Source organism: Lissotriton helveticus, chromosome 8 (assembly GCF_964261635.1).
Source record: "Lissotriton helveticus chromosome 8, aLisHel1.1, whole genome shotgun sequence".
Lineage (NCBI taxonomy): Eukaryota > Metazoa > Chordata > Amphibia > Caudata > Salamandridae > Lissotriton > Lissotriton helveticus.
In genome coordinates this window covers 892,182,363-892,200,854 of record NC_136069.1, presented here as the reverse complement: position 1 = coordinate 892,200,854, position 18,492 = coordinate 892,182,363, and the positions used below count along the sequence as shown (strand labels likewise).

General features: G+C 43.0%; 1 protein-coding gene across 3 annotated transcripts in view; it reads left to right on the top strand.

Annotated features, from left to right (window-relative positions):
- LOC144772966 (F-box-like/WD repeat-containing protein TBL1X) overlaps nt 1–17,379 on the top strand; it is a 952,308-nt gene extending 934,929 nt beyond the window's left edge. For all 3 annotated transcript variants that reach the window (XM_078657676.1, XM_078657675.1, XM_078657677.1), the window contains 2 exons: nt 2,902–3,003; nt 16,778–17,379. In XM_078657676.1, coding sequence (XP_078513802.1) covers nt 2,902–3,003; nt 16,778–16,804 — 129 coding nt within the window. In that variant the 3' untranslated portion in view covers nt 16,805–17,379. The remainder of the gene's footprint in view (nt 1–2,901; nt 3,004–16,777) is intronic.
- Nucleotides 17,380–18,492: the final 1,113 nt, after the last annotated feature.

Genomic DNA, 18,492 nt, shown 5'->3' with positions numbered 1-18,492 from the left:
AGGTCTCTCTTAAACAGTGCCTTCAGACAGCCGCGGCCCATACATGTAAGAGCAGTGGGGCGGGGGGGCTTTCGTCAAACGATGACGACGGGGACAAATTAATTATTTCATTTTCTCTCATGATCGTTTGTCGAATACTCCCCCCTCCCCAACCCGGCCCCACCGCTCTTACCTGCATAGGCCGCTACTGCCTTCAGGGGAATTATTAAAAAAAAGCCTAAGAATGGTAAAATCTGCGATAGGTTGGCAACACTGGGCCTAGTGCTGACAAAGTGATGCATAGCTATCAGCTGGTTTCTACCTCAAGGTGCTAAGGAAAGTGACTGACAAAGAGATGTACTTGACTATGCACTAGCTGAAGAATTACACCTGAAAGCTACTAGGAGCGAAGATAAGAGTGACTGAGGCTCTGACAGTGGGGCAGGGGAGGAGGGTCGTGGGGAATATGTTGCGGATTGTGGCGACCACGCATGAAATTGAACAATAGGAAATAGTTCATTTAACACAGCTGGTAGTACATGCACAGGTAGTAGATATCTAGACAGCAACACATGGGAGCATGGAAATAAACACCCAAGAAAACGTCTGGATAGTGTGTGCCTTCCCCTATAGAATACACTCACTCTGTCACTCTGCCTTTTCTACGGAAAAAAGGTGTGGTAAACCATCATGCTCCTGCTACCTATTTATTAATGGTGGGTGCAATTTCGATTGTAAACATTCACCCTGAGGTGGTAGCAAATCTTGATTACTTTATTAAAATCTATAATTTGTCTGTTTTTCGTTTTTAATTTCGAGTAGGCTATTTTTTTCCATATGAAGTAGATTATATTAAGGTGATTTGATCTGCAACCCACTGCATGGAAAACCTTCATTTCAGTCTATTTATAGAGAGGGGCGGTGGTACGAGCAGAATATGTATTTTATGGCATAGGACCATCCCAAGTAACTTGTGCTGTAGACAAGGCACATTTTATTTCAGCCCCACCTCTTTGATTTGCATGTGCCTATAGCATATATTGTACGAATTATGGCAGCTGCTTTGGCAAAACCTGAGGAGATTTAAAAACCACTTAACAGGGAGTTTCTTCACCTAGGAATTGTCGGATAATTCATGCATATGATGCATTTTTTAGGCACACTAGGCCAAAAACATCAGTGAAAACTGTCTAGAATTTAGAGACTGCTTTCCAATGTGTTTTTTGTGGAAGCGGTGGGGGCACTACAGCAAGGATATTTTGGGAGGCGAAGAGGTACATTTTAAACCCATTGAACAATTAGGATTTAAAGGCTACACTAAATGGGGTCTCAGTGGACTGTTTTACATCGAAGTTAAAGATCATCTCAGATAAACCAAGGGTTGACAGTGGGTCTCATTTTTAGGGTTCAACCACAATTTTTCTGGTGGTTATGTGGAGACCTTTGCACCAGACACTTACTCGTGCAGCTGTCTTACTGAGATTGAAAACTGTGAGTTGGCGGCTACACATGGTCCTCTGGGTAAAGGCCTCTCTAAGGCTTAACCCCATCACCTATATTATTTCAATTGGAGCCCTCAACCTAGAGAATGCCCAGATTTATTTCAGTCTCCAGTACACTTCAGTGAAAAGTTAAGTTCAAATGAATGTGATGCTTCAGAATTAGATATCCATGATGTGACAGGAATCATCAGTCAGCCAGCAATAAATTATTTTTTACTTACCTGCTTATGAGACCCATGCGAAATGGGAATATTTTGGCCAGATCTCACTTTTTAGCCAACTCCACTTTGGATTCTGGGGCTTGCGTTTTAACTTATGTCTTTATAAACTTTTGGATTAAAATCCCAGCATTCAAAGTGCTTTTGGTTAAAAAGCAGAACTTACTGAATGTATCTCACTTGGCAGCTGTGAATATGTTACATGAAAAACAAAACGCACATATTTTTCAAGACAGCAGGTATTGTAAGTGAACCTAGGAGCTAGCAGTTCATTCAGCAAGTATGCAAAATTATAAGTGTTTGAATTCAGAAAATATAAAAAATTATGTTGTTGAAGTGTATTGCCATGTGAGGTTAGTTCAGTTGACGACAACAAAGAGCAGATTTACTGATTAGTTTAGAAAGAATAAAATATAATTGCAGGTCTCACTCTGGACAGTGCAGGTAAGATGGTGAAGTTGACATCCAACCGGCACCCAGCAAGTGGCACTACAGGCGACTGCCTAAGCACCTGGGCCTGAGTTCTGTCCAGAAAATCAACATGCCCTCTTGTTTAGGACAGGCATGACAGTGCTTGTGTGCTTTAGGTATTATTGCCAGGTCTTTAATACATACAAAGAGTTGGCCTTGACTCCATCGAGAACAGTTTTAGTCGCTCACCACATAATATTGGTTATTTCTGTATCATTCCACCTTCTAGAAAGTTCATGAAATGTAATGCATGATGGACTATATTGTGTCTCATTACACTCTTTGTCATGTTAAATTCTTTATCATCAATGTGCATTTTATCCAGTAGGCAATCCATTTTGCTACAGTTTCCAGCATGTCAAAGTCCAATAGGGCAGGCTTCCATTGATAAACAGCATTTGTAGCTGCAACAAATGTAACCAGCAATTGTGAATGCCAGTGTTTACTTTTGTTGCCACATTAAAACCGGGCCTGTTCTCTTTGCCAGTGCTTTAGATCTAATTACAGACCTCCACGTTTTTCTGAACTTGAGTGTTTCATTTTCTCCTGTGACAGTAAAACAATAGTCATCCTCCCAGGAGGTAAGCTTGTTTGTCCTCCGAGCTTGAGTTTCTTCTCCATGCTCCTTTGAACATGTTCTTCGCCATATTTGCATACTGTCAACCAGGTAATAATAAAAAAATACATGATGAAATCAGTAGTTACTGACTAAAGCTATTCTTTCGTTTTAGAATGGAGCTTTAGTACACAGCTACAGAGGCACTGGAGGAATATTTGAAGTTTGCTGGAACGCTAGAGGAGATAAAGTGGGAGCAAGCGCATCAGACGGCTCGGTAAGCATTATTGCTCACTTGTGTTTCTCTGGACTCCAATTAGTATTCATAGAAAATGTTGTTATGGATCATGCAATATTTGAATTTGCGTGGGTGCCAATGTACTAAGAAGTAATAACGATTTGCCGTCTTGCGGTACATATGAGACCACGACGGAATATAGCCTTAGAGCTCAACATAGCAGGCTCTACCAGCCATTAAAGGCTCGAGACGAAGTGAGTGCCTTTAACAAGGTAGCTGGCCTTTAATGGCCAGTAGAGTCTGCTCTGGAGGGCTCTAAAGCTATTCAAATATTCCGCCTCTAGAGGGCAGAATGTTCGATTTAAAAAAAAAAAAAAAAGAAAAGGCCTCCCTGAGCCCAACCGAGTTTAAATCCCCTTGGGCTGTGGGGGCTGTGAAATTGAAAAACACATTGAAATGTTGTTCTCCAGGTTTCTACCAGCCATTAGAAGCCTGGAGCACTCCATTGTCTTCAACGAAGCGCTTAACATTCAATGTTATAATTGGATTCAAATACCACTTTTGTGAGCACTGGTGGTGGAAGCAATGTTTTACTTAAGCTTTTTGTTGTGCCTTCCGCCTGTTAAGATTCAGAAATATCTCATGGCACACATGGCAGTTGAAAATGTATTGATCCTGCAGGTTCCAGTATTTCTGCCCATTGCAAAATTGGAGAAGGGGTATTTTTCTACAGAAACGGCTGGAAGAGAAGGAACAAGAGCGGGTACAGTGCTATCAAAGAAGAAGGGGGCTGAGGAACATGAAAAGAATCATAATGACCCAATAGAGTCACCTAGCAGAACCAGACCTTTTTGGAAGAAGTTTGAAGTCTATCTAAAAACAAAATGAGTGAAGTCTTGTATTAAATTGTGTGAGCCGTGGTGTTTGATTGATGGCTTTATATACGAAACGTTGGATTTAGGCATATTGGAAGTTCCTGATCTGCTTGGGGTTTTCTGGAGTTGCTGCTATTGAAATGTCACTCTTTACCAATGATACAACTGTTTCACTCATGAGTACTCGCTGGTACAGCAGAAACCCCTCCCAACACTGAGATACTTGATTTGCGCCTAAGGGTAAGGCCTCTCAGACCTTTTTGGCCCTCTTCACTTTCCCACAATAATAAGTATGCATTCCCCTGTGTTGAAGAACCTATTTCCTGGTGTATACTCAGACCACGTTGTCTGATGCAGTTGGCGATTGTCTCACCAGGACTGAGGCATGGTTCTACATGTGCTATTGGGCTTCTTAAAGGTCTCACTGAAATAGAAATGAAGCCTTCAATAGTCATTACAAAGTGAGGCGTTCCGGCACCATTTAAAAAGCCAAGTCTTCCTCCTGTTTTCAGATGGAAACCAGGGTACAAAGATGTTCCTGCTTTGAAACCAAGGTTTTCCATGCTCCTCTAATGCGAATGACTAAATTCCTGAAGGAAGGCAAGTTTTATGCCATCTGGTAGTGTACATTGACCGACACCTGCCTTGCAATAATTCCTGACTTATTCAGGCCCTCCTCTGGACGAAGACTTTCCCAATCCTTAAAGTTGAGCATGATAAGCTCTAATACCTTGATACCCTCAGCCGAATGCATTGACCACCAATCCGGAAAAGGGTATCTTATGCACTTTCCTATGCAGGTACTTTTTCATCAGAGTAAATAAACTCTAACGTTTCTCGTGGTTCAGAATGAGCATTTCAAGTCACATTACAGGCTGACGTTGATGGCATCTAAGTGCACTAAAAAAATATAATCTAAAAATACATTGACCAGGTCCCTGCTGAAGCAGTGCTCCTGGATTAGTGCCACATTCAAATGATTGGCCTCCCTCTCTACCTTTCTATATGTGTTTATTATAATTTTTTATGATTTTCTTTTTTGATGCGGCCAGGTCAGCTCTGGTATCAGAGCGCTGTACAGAAGCAGATCAAGACAGAATAACAATTTGAAAAGAACAGTCTGCACATTGACATTGGTCAAGCTGCAGTGTGCTGGAGTGGGCTAAAGAATAAACCTGCGCTCTACATATCTTCTTTATTAGCTAAAGTCCAAACCACCCAAAACATCTCTGGTGTCTTCAAGGCCATTGCTAATTTACTTTTGTCACAGATAATTGAAAGCACATTAGTCTCACTCTCAGGATGTGTGGTCACAATTCACCTGCGTGTGTGATATGAGGGCTCATAATGAAAAAGGAGTGGAGGACTAAAACGAATGCAGCACAATCACCATTGGAGAAGTGTAGTTCAAGTGAAATTTGGATTGGGTAATTCTTAGAAATTAATTGACTTTCATTGATTTGTGCCACTTTGAAAGCTGTGCATCTCCCGATTCAGTGCTAATTGAGAAACCTTGAGGATCTCCTGGTGTAACATCCCCTTAGTCTGAGTATTTAATCCCCTCATATTCTTGGTCAGACTTTACCCTCATCTATGAGATGTCTGTACTTTTCAGGATCAATGCCAAAGAAGTGGTTTGGTGCCATAGTATGCTGATGCAAGAGGCACTGCTCTCCATACCATGTGAATAGAGATTGTCCTTACCTGTTTTTTAATTTTCTCCAATTTTACTGTACTACTCAATAAAGATTACTGTCAGAGGGCAATTGGGGTGGTACATGAGGCCACTAGGCATACCCAGTAACCTATGATTCTGTGACTTGCATTCCGTTGATTTTAAGTGTGCCATTTGTGAAAATCCCTGCCTTCCAGGGTATTTGAATATATGGAACAAAGATATTAGGTGTCGCCTCCAGTAGTACTGCACACCTTATAGATGGATGGCAGTACAATCCATTTCTAAGAGTCTTTTAAAATTGCAATGTTTTTTATTAATTTATAAATATAAACAATTCCTATGTATTCTGATGTTAAGGAAAATTAAGAATTGTTTCCTCAATGAACAATCTGAGCGGTCATTGACACGTTTTGGGATAAGAGCCTTCATTAGGAGATGATTTTTCTAATTTATCTGTAACATTAAAGATAACAAAGTATATTTTCAAGAAACATAAGTCTATAAAGTTCTCAACTGTGTCTATATCAATTCAGGTTTTATAAAGTTAGAATCTGTTTACTATCATAACTCTCCTTCCCTCCCCCTCTCTGGCCCCGAGCATACCTCTCAGGATTCACAGTGTATAGGGAGACCCAAGCAATGTGTTTGCTACTGTGGGAAGAGGTTCTAGTAGGTATTGTGTTACCTGCAATAGTGACTCGTAGTCATGAAAGATGCATAAAGGTTAGATTGCAACACCACCACTCCCCTCCAAATATTCATAGAACTGAAAAGATATTATTGAATGGAAATCAGAGGGTCCAGTAGTGCGTGTTATGCATATCCGAGTTTGAAATTCTGACGACCACCTCACGATCCTCAACTTTTGAAAGCCACTGCTATTCCTTGGAAATGCAGATTGTCCAAATTGGAAAGATCTATTTTTGAAAGGGTCCTCTCTGATGTGCAGCAGGGTCTTTGTATCTTCGAGTAGTTGTATTTGTTATTCCACAGATTGATCTACTTTTGTCTCTCTTCACTTCTAAATGGTTGACCATATTCTAAACTTTTTAGACATTGTTGGCTATGTTCATCACTAAAAATACGTCTTAATTCAGTGAGGCCAACTCTATGGGTTTTTTCACTAGTAGAGATGAGAATTCTCTCATAGTGGGTTGACTAGCATTGGATTTTGTGTCCGGGGCCGCTATTATGGCAAGAGATGGCAGTATCTCGGCTTGTGCATTGCATGGCGAGTTACTCTGCTGCATGCATGTCTTTTGTGTTAGGGGGGGCTTGCTCCTTGGCGTTAGAGTTTCACAAGGGCCTTAAACATTTAATGAGAGCCCCACAATGTGTTAGAATTGAGATCAGTCTCAGTTATGTGGATTCCCAACAGCTAAAGTTCTGGAGTCTGCACATCCACACTCAGATGACGCAGCATGAAATGCCAGTGGTCAGGCACCACACTATGCACTCTAAGAATGTGTTTTTGAATTACAGAGCATCAAGGGAGGACTTGAGTGAGTCACCAAATTCAGACCCCTCTTCCAAGTGTGAACGGCATATTTCTCAATATCATGGGGAATGGTGGTAAACTACACTGCATGTACCAGCACACCACGCCAAGATGCTATGGTGATGCTAGATGGGAAAATTAATCCTCCTCTCATTCATATGTGAACGAATCTCAGCACTCATATCTGTTCAGTGATAGATCTCAGGCTGATATCATTATGGGGAGACCTGTACCACACTCTTAGCGGGTCACCTCTCAGCACAGTCCTGCTTCTGCCCACTAATCATTGCCCTAACCCCTCTCACTCAGTCACCTCACTCCCTCATGTTGAGCCGCTTGCTTTCTGTGAGTCACCTTTCTCTGTCATTGCTTCAGGGAATGGATTCCCTGCTGTAGGGTGTTCCTCAGAGCCGCAACCAGGCAGGTGTCTCCTTTGAGGTCTTGCATATTCTTCATACTTGTAAGAGGACGCCTGACCTCACCAAAGGCACAGTCCCAATGCTTTCCTCTTTAGAGCTGTGGCTTCACCTCCTCCAAGGTGACTGACCACATGCTTGGCTGCAGTCCAAGCGCCTCTGTTTCTGGCACACCACAAATGGGTACAACATTTTAGAGATCTGAAGCCTAGCTTGCTCCTCACCCTCGCACATCCCTAGTCACTTTTCACCCAATGCACCATGTTCTCAAAGATATAACACTTTGACTGGGGCAGTAGAAGGGGGATGTTGGGAGCTCTCAGCGGCCGGGCATGACAAACTCAAGGCTTAATCTTGCCAGATGGATCTAACCGTACATTTAACGTTTTTCTACATATGCTGGATTGGAGTTAAGGGCAGGTCCCAAAAAACACTCAAAAAGGTACCACTGACCCATTTTGACCACACTCCAGAAACACCTTAGAACCTCCCCCTCCCTCAGGGACTTCGGAAAGAACCTCAAAACATGGCTCTTTCAGACGAAACAGGCCTGATCTCCTCCTCCCATCTCAGGCCTGCCCTACTCAGTGCCTGGATACGGTTGATTAGCTGTGCTCTAGAAATTAACATAACAACATTTACTGGGCTTATCCAGAGTAAAGGCTTGAAGGTATGCACCCACAGTCATAAAATATTACTGTATTCATTGAACATCAGGAGCAGAGGCACAGGCAGGACATGTGGTGTTTTAAGTATGTAGGAAGGTTCTAATCTCTAACATACGTGCAGTGAGGACCAACATTATTTTATAGTATATGCATAGCATTAAATACACATTCAACATCTTAGGTGTGTCTCATTGTGGACAGGATCTTTGATGACGTCCACTATTTAAAAACATAGAGAAAAGCAGCATTTTCAATCTAACTAAGCGACGTGAGGCTGTAATATAGTTCATGTTGCAAAACGGTTTCTGCAGATAGTAACTCACTTATTGCTGGTGGTAGTTGCTTCTACTTGTTCAGCATGTCTTAGAGTGTTTCAGGTGCAAACTTAAGTATTGCACATGGGCCGCAAAAACGGCATGTGTCTGGTCTGTGATCATTAGAAAAAGTCAGTAGAAAACTTGAATATTTGGTTTTTATATTACACACAAACTTTGATGCGTATCTAAACAAACAGGAGTATCCCCTGCCACAAACTGTATATAAAGGTACCGTTAAATGAGGATGGAAAAAAACATGGAGCAACCCTTTCCTGCACCAAGGTAAGACTAATATTGCATGGTGCTTTTTAAGTCGAGCCTGGACAGCGCATGCGCTGCTCTGGGAGGCATGCTGTATTGGAGTATGTACTTAAAGCCCCGCCCACTCTCCGCCCATATTTGACATTGACTTGTCATTGTCCTTCCTAAATGCTAGCTTCGAATTCGTTAATTGGCTTGTTAGTCCCTCCTTAGTATCGCCTTGTCTTTATTTGGAACTTCCCATGACGACTGGCCCTTTTACTTCAGTTGTTACACGGTACATCTTATTTAGTCTGTAAGGACTATTTTCTTAAATGAGTTTCTCCTACTGCAGGCAATGCATGCTTTCTTGCAACATTCAGCACATTTAGTGCGCCATGTGAGCTTTCACAGACGCTTTTACAAAAAAAAGCATTTGTTTGTCAACTTGACAAACAAATGCTTTCTTTGGTAAAAGCGCCCAATACCACATTTTCACTTTGATAGCGGTTGCAGACCTTTCTTTAGAAACGGTTAACCTAAAGAAAGTGGTGTGGTCTCTATTAACATGACGCTCTTCTGTGCACGGACGCACTTGGCAAATTGCATTACTCACGGCGGCATTTCCAGGCATTTCAGGACTCCACCCACTACATGCCGCACCCGCTTCGCGGGTGCCGCTGCGCGCCTCTGGACACCGGGACACGGGTGAAGGTCTGCAACAGGCTACCGGGTGAGTGTGGTCAGCGGGGCTGCGAGCGTGCAGGGGACTCCATTGCCCAGGAGTCCCTGCAAGACCATTTGCCAACTTCCGGTCCGCTCTCCCCGCTGCCGCCACCCGCCCCTCTGCAGCTGTGTTAAAAACCCTCACCACTTCTCTTCCTGTGGGACTCTCTTCTGTGCACGGACGCACTTGGCAAATTGCATTACTCACGGCGGCATTTCCAGGCATTTCAGGACTCCACCCACTACTTGCCGCACCCGCTTCGCGGGTGCCGCTGCGCGCCTCTGGACACCGGGACACGGGTGAAGGTCTGCAACAGGCTACCGGGTGAGTGTGGTCAGCGGGGCTGCGAGCGTGCAGGGGACTCCATTGCCCAGGAGTCCCTGCAAGACCATTTGCCAACTTCCGGTCCGCTCTCCCCGCTGCCGCCCCCCGCCCCTCTGCAGCTGTGTTAAAAACCCTCACCACTTCTCTTCCTGTAGAGAGTTTGTAATAAATAAAGCGGTGGGTCCATCTAGCCCCCGGTTTGTAGGGGAACCCTCCACATCTGATACAATTAAAGTTCCTGACAGGGAAGATTGGCGGTACCTACTTTATAGGTCCCACTCTGAAGCTATCCCTATCGAAGCATCAGGTCCATCGTCTTCTGGTTGTCCTGTGACCTCTAACCAGCAATCTGAGCTATCCGCAAGGTCCCCTAAACTTGAGAATACGTTTGTCTCTCCCAGGCCTATTGTTCTTTCCAATGCTTTTTCATCTGGTGACTTTGCCTTAAAAATCTTAAGTTGGAATGTGGCTGGTCTTGATCGTAATTTTAACAACCCTGAATGGAATGATTTCCTGGAACCATATCACATCTGTCTTTTCCAGGAAACCTGGTGCATGGAGCCAAGACACCGAGTGGGATTTTCTACTTTTTTTATCTCCGCTGCCCAGGAACAAGGTTCCAAAGGTCGCCCCTCAGGCGGCCTAATTATCTGGATCAATGTTGCATTGGACTTTAGAACAAAAGTAAGAAACACCCAGTCACCTGATCTCCAGTGGTTAACAATAACCCACAAAGGGGGAAGAAGTTTGGAACTCTTCAATATCTACCTGAGGGGTGCCAAAGGTGGCGTATCCCATCTACCCTCTATAGGCCTAGACTACAATTTGGCAGCCTGCAGTGTGGACTCTTATGTAATGCTTGCAGGCGACTTCAATTGTTGCTTCGAACCCCTGGCCAGAGAAGACATCTTGGACACTTTTGAGGAGGATTCTAGGAGAGGCATCCCTATTCTTAGCCTTGACCCGATCCCTAAATGGACGCAAAATGCCATCGAGATTAATGCTCTTTGTTTGGAGCACAACTTGCGTGCAGCAAATGGGCGCTCCAAATCCGACCACTCAGGTGCCCACACCTACAACAGACCAGGCCACACTTCAAGGATTGATTTTGTGATGCTTAACTATAACCTCTGGCAACATCACCAAGACATGGAGGTTATAGCTTCAAGCGATAGTGATCATAATCCCCTATCACTAACTATTTTATCTCCTTGGCAGGGTGGAAACCAAGGCCCTTTGGGCCATAACTGGAAATCTACCCACGAACTAGCCCCCACAAACTGTAGTAGGCGACTGAAGTGGGCAAAAGTTTCAGCAGATGAAACAAGGATGACCCAAGCCGGGACTATCTTGGAAAGAGTAGAGTCTTGGATGGACACTCCAGAACGAACTGATACTAAGATTCTACCCCTATACACCGAGACTGTTTTGGCATTGAGTAATTTATTCATTGTTCCCCAATCTACCCGTAGGGGCCCCGCGAAACAATCAGCTAAGTGGTTTACAGGCAAATGTCGCGTAGCTAAGAGGGAACTCGTGGCCACATTAAAATCCAAAAATGCAGCTGATATTAGGGCCGTTAGGAAAAATTATAAAAAAACCTTATCTGTAGCCAAGCAGGAATACGATTCTAATTTTTGGGGAGAGCTAGTAGAGGCAAGTATCAGGAAGGACGCCAAGGGGTTCTGGGACCTTCTAAGATCCAGGGAAAAGCCGATTGACCAACAGCTCACTTGTAACATTCCAGGGGGCATATGGTTTGACCATTTTTTGAAACTATATTCTGCACCATCTCCAGGTCCTTTCCAGTCAGGGGTCCCACCCATGGTTTCACTGCCTAAATCTATTTTTGCTCCCTTGTGCCAGGCCGAGCTTTTTACTAGCTTGGATGTTGAAAGAGCAATTCAATCCATCGTTCCAAACAAAGCGGCAGGTCCTGATGGGATCCCAGGAGATCTAATCAGGAATTACCCGTCTTCCTGGAGCAGATTAATTTCCTCCCTTTTGAATGAGGTTTTACTGGGCGGTGCTTTTCCAGATTCCTGGAGGGGCGCTGAAGTCGTACCCATTTTTAAAAAAGGTTCTAGGGACGATCCAGCGAACTACCGGCCAATCAGCTTATTGGATTCTTCCCAAAAGGTGGCAGGAAAAGTGGTACTGGGTAGAATTAGTCAGTGGGCCGATGAAAACAATATCCTGTCAGATCTTCAAGCGGGTTTCAGAGCAGGAACAGGCACAATCGAGCAGACGTTCCGCCTTCTGATGATTTATTGGAAAGTGGTGGTGCTGGGAGGGGGCAGTCTGTACTTGGTCTTTATTGACTTGCGGACTGCGTTCGACCTAGTGCCACGAGCACTTTTATGGAACGTCCTCGATGGGTTAGGCCTTCCCCCATACCTGCTCTCGCTCCTTGTAAAATTCCACGACAGGAATTTTGCACAAATTAGATGGGGTACTCAGGGAGAGAAAACATCTCGTATACCTGTGGACAGGGGCGTTAGGCAAGGGTGTGTGCTTGCCCCCACTCTTTTCTCTCTTTATATCAACGGAGTGGTGGAGCACTTACTTCAGCAGCCATCAGATGCACCCACCCTTGCTGGTAGGAAAATTCCAACGCTCCTGTTCGCGGACGATACCCTCCTTATTTCGAAATCCCCAATGGGCATCCAATCGCTGCTCTCCAGCTTTAAGGCCTTTTGTGATGAAAGGGGTTTGGCCATAAATATAGGGAAAACTAAATTTTTGATTCTTAATCCACCCAAAAAATCTGTCTCTCCTCCGCTCCTAGATTCTGTTCCACTTGACCGCGTTAAAGAATTTGATTACCTGGGAATACGCATCAGTGACACTATGAGCTGGAAGGCACATCACCACAAAGTATTCTTGACGCACAAACGGGTGGCAGGCGCCTTGCTCAAGGAGCAGCGAGCCTCATCATTAAAACCTATTGGGGCGCCCCTGGACATCTATAGGGCAAGGGTTGTGAGCGCGGCACTTTATGGTGCCGAACTGTGGGGCACTCATAAAGTTGACACTCTGGCTCGTCTTGAGAATAACTTTCACAAAGACCTTATGGGGTTGCCCCACAGTACACCAACCATCCCATAGCTCCTAGTTGCAGGTACCCGGGCTATTTGCGATCAAGCGAAACTACGTCCACTACTGTTATGGTCCAGAATCTGGAACGTGCTTGAGCTTCGAAGTTATGCAGAAGCCCTGAACGACATTATGTCGCTGCCGGGCTCGCATAAAATCATCTGGCTCAGAGAAGTCAAGAAGTTGTTGCACAAATTAGGATTAGGAGAGGCTTGGGCTAATAAATCTGCACCTTTGAAACAACAGCTCAAAAAGGTCTATTGGGCATGGGTAGACAGTGAGAGGGTTTGCAGTACAATCCATTGCAAATCTGTATCACTGTTCTTGTTGATGAAAGAGTTACCGTCCAGGGAACCTTATTTGGATATTATCCAGAGCTCATGGGACAGATCATTGTACATCAAGTTTAGGGTGGGGGTGCTCCCATTATGTGAGTTTACGTCCACTTGGAAACCGCCGGCCCAAACTGTACCCTACTGCCCTTTTTGTGACCTAAGGATAGAGTCTGTGTCCCACATGCTGTTTGAGTGCAATGTTTATGCAGCCCCGAGACGTAGGTGGTTGAAGCCCCTCTGCAGGTGTTTGGGAACTCGTTCTTATCTAGAAGCACTGCGTATTTTACGTACAGATGCTAGACCTTTCTTTTCTACCTGTATGGCAAAAATTTTGGGCTGGGCCTGGCGTCTTAGGACTGTAAGGAAACTGTTAATCCAATGACTGAGCCTTCACATCTAATATGCTGCTATGAAATGTTCTTATGTTGATGGTTGTTATTTTAATGCTTTTAAAAAAAAAAAAATGTGTATGAAATGCTTTTATGATATGATTTTTTATCGAATAAAGCTTACTTACTACTACTATTAACATGAAAGCGCAGCATGGGCAGCTTGTAAAAAACAGGCATTTGCAATGCAATTGGCTTTGCATTTTAGAAACTTTGACCTATTGGTATTGTAAATGAAAAAGCCTTTTATTATTGCAGGTTTTTTAAACACAGAAATAAAAGGCATTGTCATTTACAATGCCACTAGATCAAAATCTCGCAAATTGTGAGACCTATTGCATTGCAAATGCTTGTTAAACGTTTTTAAAAGCTTAATTAAAATGGCTGCAACATCATTGAATGGCAGGTTAGTTCAACGTGTGCTTACTTCATCAGTGCTGCTTAAAGGACATCAATTGTTAGTTATGGATTATGGTGACAAAAATTCTGAGCTAAAATATGAATCTTCCTCTACAAGTCATTATAGAACAAAAACACTGATGCTTTCACATTAGTTATGATACTGTTCATGTTTTTTTAGGAAGATGCGTTGACTCCTGAGTAGTCCTCTAGCTTTTATGTCGACTGCGAGAAACAATTGCGAATGCTTGGGATTTTGCCTTTATTTTCACAGTAAAGAAGGGGATGTTTATGACTGAAAAAGACACATTCCTTTGCAGCATTAGTCATGATACGACAGACACAGCATTCTATCTATCCTAAGTCAGTAAAATGACTACCATTCAGTTGAGCAACCATAGGTGCCGTTTTTCAAGTGTTTAGCAGATGCACTTTGCTATATAATTGGTTACCTTTAACATTATTATGATAGGTAGGTGGACTTAGCCCATTGTAATGTTTGACTGTCATAGCCTTTGAACAGTTTGCTCAGTAGGAGGTATGATCCTCCCGCCTGGTCTATCAATCCACTAGTATTTGCGACAAAAAAAACTTAAATCTGATCCTGCAGTTTAAAATTAATTCTGTGAATTTTGCAGTTAAGTCAGTCCTGCTTTAGTATTGCAGCTCAGTGCTAGCAGATAGTGCTTATGAATTTAGGGCATTTTCTGTGTAAAAGCCTCACATAATTGATTAAAAATGTAAAAGTCACGCATTGCCAGAGGCTTGCATCAAAGAGCCCAGTGCATAGAGTCGTTTTGGAGATTAACAAAAATTCAACCCTCAATCATACGAGAGGATTCAATGAGTAATTTGTTTGCTGACAGCTGTGAATGCAAAGATGGAGAACACCAAAGGACAGCAGAACTCCATCTCTGCAGCCATTTGTATGTGCTACATGCCTGTATTGCAGCCCCTGTGCCTCAGATGGACCAGGACGTTTGCTAAAACAAAGCAGTCTATTGCAAAAGAACATTGAGGAAGCATGCAGTGGTTCATGGAATCGATGTCTTGCTCCCCCATGCCACCCTGCCATACATGCTGTTCACACGGTGTAAGCTGTCCCTCATGAAGACCTTTCACAATACGAATGCTTACCAACTTAACAAGCACAAGCAGTAACAGTTGAATACTTTGATACCACATGAGTGATAACAAATCATTGACGAGTGTACTTGTGGTCCCACTAGGACTAGGGGAATGCGACTGCGATGCCCTCTTTTCCTCACAATTCGCAGATAATGCATTGTTGAGACTGTGTCTCTGTGACCTTTGCGTCTCCGAATTCATCTTTAGTAAATTATATTTTTGTTTATATCCTACACAATGAATGTGCAGTACTAGCTTTGCTAGGGAGAAAAAGCATTAACATTGGACGTAGTATCACAGGCTAGAGCTGGACATGGCACATGCACAGCCTTTGGAGGTATGGGCTGTTTCTCATGGTCTGGCATGATGAGCTGGGATCACTTATGGCTGTATTATAAAACAAAACTTACGCAAGTGGAGTTCACAATGGGAATTTTCACTAAGGTCAGTTTTCTCAACACAAATATTTAAACTTCCACACCTGATCACTCAGGGCCTAATTACGACTTTTGTAGGAGCGGTGGTGCAGTGGTGCCAACCTCTGTGCCACCGCTCCGCTGAAGGTCGCTGCCGCCCGCCCACCAGATTACAGACAATTTTGTTAGCTGGCGAGTGGGCGGGGTGGAGATCCTGCTACAATGCGTCTTTCAAAGGCGGCGGTCCCTTTGAAAGAGGCTCCGCAATGGGAACACCACACGGGGTTCCTGCACTCTATGGACTTGAAAGTGTATGTCGTTCAGAAACCTGGGTGCATGCACTGAAGGGAGCACATGTTGTGCCCTCCTGCATGCATCCTCTGGCTGAGGAGGCACAGCGGACCCTGCAGGGCTCCCTTTGTTTCAGCCCCACCAGCATTTTCGTGGAGGAAAGACCTCCATGAAACCGCTGGCAGTCCTGAAACTTGAAATATATATTGTGGTACAGCAGCAGTACTACCTGCATATTACATAGCCCCTGACCGCCGCACCACCACCAGTTAACGGAGGTCCAATTATGATCCGACTGCCCAAGTCGTAATAGGGTGGTCGGACCTCTGGTACGGTGGTGGATGGACCGCCACCGCCTTGCCACCACAGGTCTGGCGGTCCTCGGACCACCAGACTAGTAATTAGGCCCTTACTGTTTTGCATCCTTACTCAGAATTCCTTTCATGAAAAATGTAAACCTTTAACTTACCCCCCCCCCCCCCCCCCACTGCTGACCACTTCAAATCAGCTGGCTGTTGAGACATTTCATTTTCTGATCTAGGACCTAGGTTTATAGAAATCATAGCCTGTACCACAGATGTATAGGCAAGTCCAAGTAGAGTGCCTTTGAGCATAGGATTAGTTAATCAACATGATCCAGCATCTACGTTTTCCCTTCATGGATTCTTCATTGTAGGTTGGAAATAACTAATCCCAGCAAAAAAATGGTATCAAGCAAACACACTACTACTACCACAATTATGAAACACAGAATGGAGTTAGCAGCTACTGTAGCACACCATCAGCCAAGATAATGATGGATGAATTGAATTTGGATCCAGTATGAGTGGCTTCTCCTCTGACAAAACACTACTTATTGTAATGCACTGTGTTCCAGGAACATGATTGGAAAGGGGCATTTCCTTATAATTAAGAGTGTTGCTTCATTACAGTTAGTCAACAACACGTATCTGTTAAAAAGTGTAAAGAAACATTCTTTTAACACATTTATAATTGTTCCTTTTCTCTTCTTTTAGGTTTGTGTTCTTGATTTGCGGAAGTGACAATGGAACTTTTCTACAAGATGTTCAAAGATGGACCACATCAGTGTGTGTGGGATTAGACATTCAACTTTTGCTAGCCTCCCAGAATCGTACAAACTTGACTAAGTCAGAATGTACAATTCAATTTTCTGTCTATTGCAGAGAAACCTAAAGTATTTTGTTCATGATCTTTATGGAGGTGACATCAAAAAATAAAAAAATAGACTACAAGTCATTTCACAGGGGTGGTAATGACACCACCTTGGACCACGCTCTAACTTTGAAGCCGGAAATGCATCATCTTCAGAAATTGCACTTTTTTGGTTTCATATGGCAGAACTTGCTCGCTCACTATGACAGCCTAAGTAGCTGTGCCAAATAAAAAGAAGAAAAATGAAAATAAAAAATATAAAAACTGAAAAAAAAAGAAAAACAACGCTGTGATAAACCAAAAGGGAAACTTCTCCCTGTTTGTGCTTTCTATTTCTTTTTCTCTTTATAATGTGGACACTACACTTGACATCCCAAAGGACTTTTCAAGCTCACTTTGTACTGTTGGAATATGTGACTTTGTAATCACAACACTTTTTAGACTACTTTTTGTTCCATGTTTTTTTCTTTTTCTATGAGAATGTGGTGGCCTCAAATACAGTAGGCTTTAATATTGTACTGATAAATTGCTTATAAAGTCTGCAATAGAAGGAGCCATGTTGACAACAGAATTTTGACAGAGTGCTTCCTCCATGCCTCTTCAACCTAACCCTCACCTGTTCCTTCCCCCAAATTCTCACCCTCTGATTTTTAATAGCCATCATTCAGATTTTAGCACCTCAACAGCACTTTCAGCATATTGTGTAACAAGTGCTCTATGAAAGAATGCAGTGCTAGCTAAGCTTTTTACAGAAAAATATGAACTTTAAAATAGTGATCCCATTGTATTTTTTGAAAAACTAAATATTTTTTATGTTTAAAGCTATGTTCTAAAGGTATAACACATTGTGGAATGAAGATGCAGCTTGTGTCTCTTTTGTAAAAATTCAGCAAACATTGAGAAGGTTTAGCAGTTTGAGGACTTTCGTTGTAACCTCACTATGTAGCGACTCATAGGTTAAAAGTACTGTTTAAATGGGGAAGCAATAGGAAGTCTTTGCAGCAGTTTATGGAGTGATCACAACCCGCAAGTGCCTTGGAGCAAGGCTGATTTTAGCATTTTAACTTAATAGGCACCTACTAGACTGGCTTCATGTTGTAAGGCTGTGAATTTAGCCATAACTGATAAATAAAGAAGGTTGCTGGAAATACAGCGTTTGGTATAACCAAACGTAAAGGAATTGAGTTGAAGGCACAGCCCGAACAAACCTTCCAGGTACTAAAGGCCATACTTAAATGTCCCAAGTTCAGCTTCTTTCATGAAGTCTTATTAAACTGGACGGCAGTGAGGGCTCAAAAAGTAAATACCTCTCAAAATGGCAGATTCCAAAATGGAAGATTCCTTTAAATGGACAATGTTCCAAAAACGGCAGATACAATTAGGCCTGCGTCAAAGATATCAATTAAATAGTAATCCCTTGAATATTTTTTAATTAAAGATTCCTTTGTCTGTAGTACCAAAAAGTGTGTGTTATGGTAGATTTGATGGTGCCTGTAATAATAAGAGGTGGAGATGTTTGAAAACCTAATTAGTATTTGCCCTAAAAGTTCCTCATAAA